The sequence below is a fragment of the Penaeus japonicus genome, unplaced genomic scaffold, assembly GCF_977035675.1.
Source record: "Penaeus japonicus unplaced genomic scaffold, GWHDUDI00000001_assembly GWHDUDI00000006, whole genome shotgun sequence".
Classification (NCBI taxonomy): Eukaryota; Metazoa; Arthropoda; class Malacostraca; order Decapoda; family Penaeidae; genus Penaeus; species Penaeus japonicus.
This window is the reverse complement of record NW_028234408.1, coordinates 17,968,364-17,970,863: the sequence shown is the minus strand read 5'-3', so window position 1 is coordinate 17,970,863 and position 2,500 is coordinate 17,968,364. Positions and strand designations below refer to the sequence as shown.

General features: G+C 43.9%; 1 protein-coding gene across 1 annotated transcript in view; it reads left to right on the top strand.

Moving 5' to 3' along the window:
• LOC122260317 (irregular chiasm C-roughest protein) overlaps positions 1-2,500 on the top strand; it is a 258,250-nt gene that overhangs the window by 215,773 nt on the left and 39,977 nt on the right. Inside the window, exons 4-6 of the mRNA XM_086537466.1 lie at positions 1-48; positions 1,347-1,573; positions 2,149-2,336. The exon at positions 1-48 is cut by the window's left edge and continues 65 nt beyond it. Of these exons, the coding sequence (XP_086393592.1) occupies positions 1-48; positions 1,347-1,573; positions 2,149-2,336 (463 nt within the window). The remainder of the gene's footprint in view (positions 49-1,346; positions 1,574-2,148; positions 2,337-2,500) is intronic.

Here is a 2,500-nt window from a genome sequence, read left to right as displayed (position 1 = left end):
ACCTCTTTGGCTTCGCTCGCTACGCCATGATTGGGTCCGATGATGAAGGTGAGCTGGTCAGACAGGCAGGAAGGTGTGGGCGGGCGTGGTGAGGGAACTGCTCAGCTTGGCGGGAAGCTAGATAGAGAGATGGATAAGGAGTGCAAATGCGCGTACGTGCGTGTGTGTGTGTGTGTGTGTGTGTGTGTGTGTGTGTGTGTGTGTGTGTGTGTGTGTGTGTGTGTGTGTGTGTATGTGTGTGTGTGTGTGTGTGTGTGTGTGTTTGTATGTATCCATGCATGTATGTATGTTTTTAATAAGAATGAGAAGAAAAAAACGATCACATAAGAAAATGACAAATTATAATATTGCCATGTAATAAATGCGGGAAACATTACGCAGTTATCAATATTATTTCTGCATATTAACAAAAACCCAATAGTAGTTTGGGTATGCTTTTGCAAAATTTAAGTGCACTTCAAGCACTGGATTTAAGTCATGAACACAGACACCTTCGAAAACACACATATATGCCCCTCCCCTCGCCCTCTTCGTCCAGTTCCTTGTCCCCTGCAAACACGCACATATATGCTGGACACAAACAGCCTCAAGCTTCATGAAAGATATCTAATACATTTGAAGTTTGACACATAGATTTCATTCTAATGCCGCGGCTGTCATAGGCGTTTGTCACGCTTTGAAGCTTCCTTTATCTTGATGATACTAAAAAAAAAAAAAAGAAATATCGTAAAATAAATAAATAAATAAATAAAAAACAAAATGAAATAAAAAATATTCACAGCCAAGAAAGGATGGAACGTGCAAGCGTAATAAGTACAACGATACACCATAATACATTGCACTACGAGCAAGTAATACCAATACCAAATGAAATGAATATTAGATCTTTTAAGTGCCATATTTCGGACTCCATATCCAAACTATATTAGCAGCTTTCCTGGGTCCAAAGTGCAATATTTATGTCAGAGCTTCAGCGATAACTTCAGCCAATTGCCGAGCGAAAACATGTGTTCATGAAAGATCAGGTGAGATGGAGGAGAGGAGGGTCAGGGGACGAAAAATTGTTGTTTCGAAGCCAAAGCGACTTGCATGTCTAGCAGATGCCCATATCTTTGACTAAGCTTAGATCGCATCCTCTTTATTACAGGGAAGAGTTGTCTGTGTACTATCATAATTTGACACACACACACACACACATGCACACAAAACTCCCCCCCCCCCCCCACCTCCCCTGCAAGTACAATCAGCCCCACTTCCTACTCAGCCCATTAACCACCCACCTGCCCACCCACCCAGAACCTTCCTGACTAAAGCCAGCACGCCGTCTCCCCCCCCTCGCCCCCCAGGTGACTTCAGCCTGAGGATCAAACCCGTGCTCCTTGAGGACGACGGGCTCTACCAGTGCCAGGTCTCAGCGAGTGACGGAGTGCCGGGCATCAGGTCTCAGACCGCCCGCCTCACCGTCTACGTGCCCCCGGAGCCCCCCAGGGTTAAGCCCCCCGTTCTCCAGACGACCGCGGGGATGACGGTCTACCTGGAGTGCGAGAGTCGGGGCGGGAGGCCTTCTCCGGAGGTAAGGGATGTGGCTTTTAGCTTTACTGTATCCTATATCACTATATGTGATGCAGAATAAGGATGTGCTAAGATACAGTGGGGATTGTTCATCTGTACCTTGGACAGATGATCTATATATATATAAATGGATTATTGATGTTTTAATGTGACAGTATCATCAAATAAGCTGCTAATTAAATCGAGAGGAAGAAAGAAGAGACTTTAGCAATACTGATTTCTCGAAAATCGTAATACGTGTATATGATGACGCTAGTCAGCTAATGCGTTGCATCCATTTATTTTCCTTGATGTTGATGTATTCTCGAACCTTTTGCTTTCTTTGATGTGTTGATTCGTAGATTGGCTGATAGATTTGATTGAATAATCATTCTCGAGAGAAAAGTATTATTTGATTGTTGTTTAATACGATTAGATATTCGGTTCAAGATATGAAGCTGTTTAGTGAACTTTCTCACTTTTTTATAATGTATTACATGAATAGACCATTACAAAATAAAATATCAAATAGTTAGTTCGGGTAAGACATGATTTGTACATTTCGCTCAGTGGCGCACAAACTGTATGATCCAACAGATCCAGTGGGTGGACGACAGCCAAAGGGAGACGATCCGTTCAGGCACTAGCCTATCGACCGAGACCATGTCAGACGGAAAAAGAGTTACCGTACGTTCCCGTCTGGCTTTCACGCCCCGGCGCTCTCACCATAACTCCACCGTCACCTGCCTCACCTCTCACCAGGCTTTGAGCTCGCCGCTAACAAGGTAAGTGTTGCTATCGGGATCTGCAACCGAAGCTTAGTCAGCTAACTTTTGCGCGCAGACTGGGCGTTTGTGCAAGATTTGTGTACGCTCGTGTCCCCTTCAGGATAAATGTATTTTTTTCCCCTTTTTGCTCTTCTGTTTCTTTTTTTTTTTCTTTTCTTTCT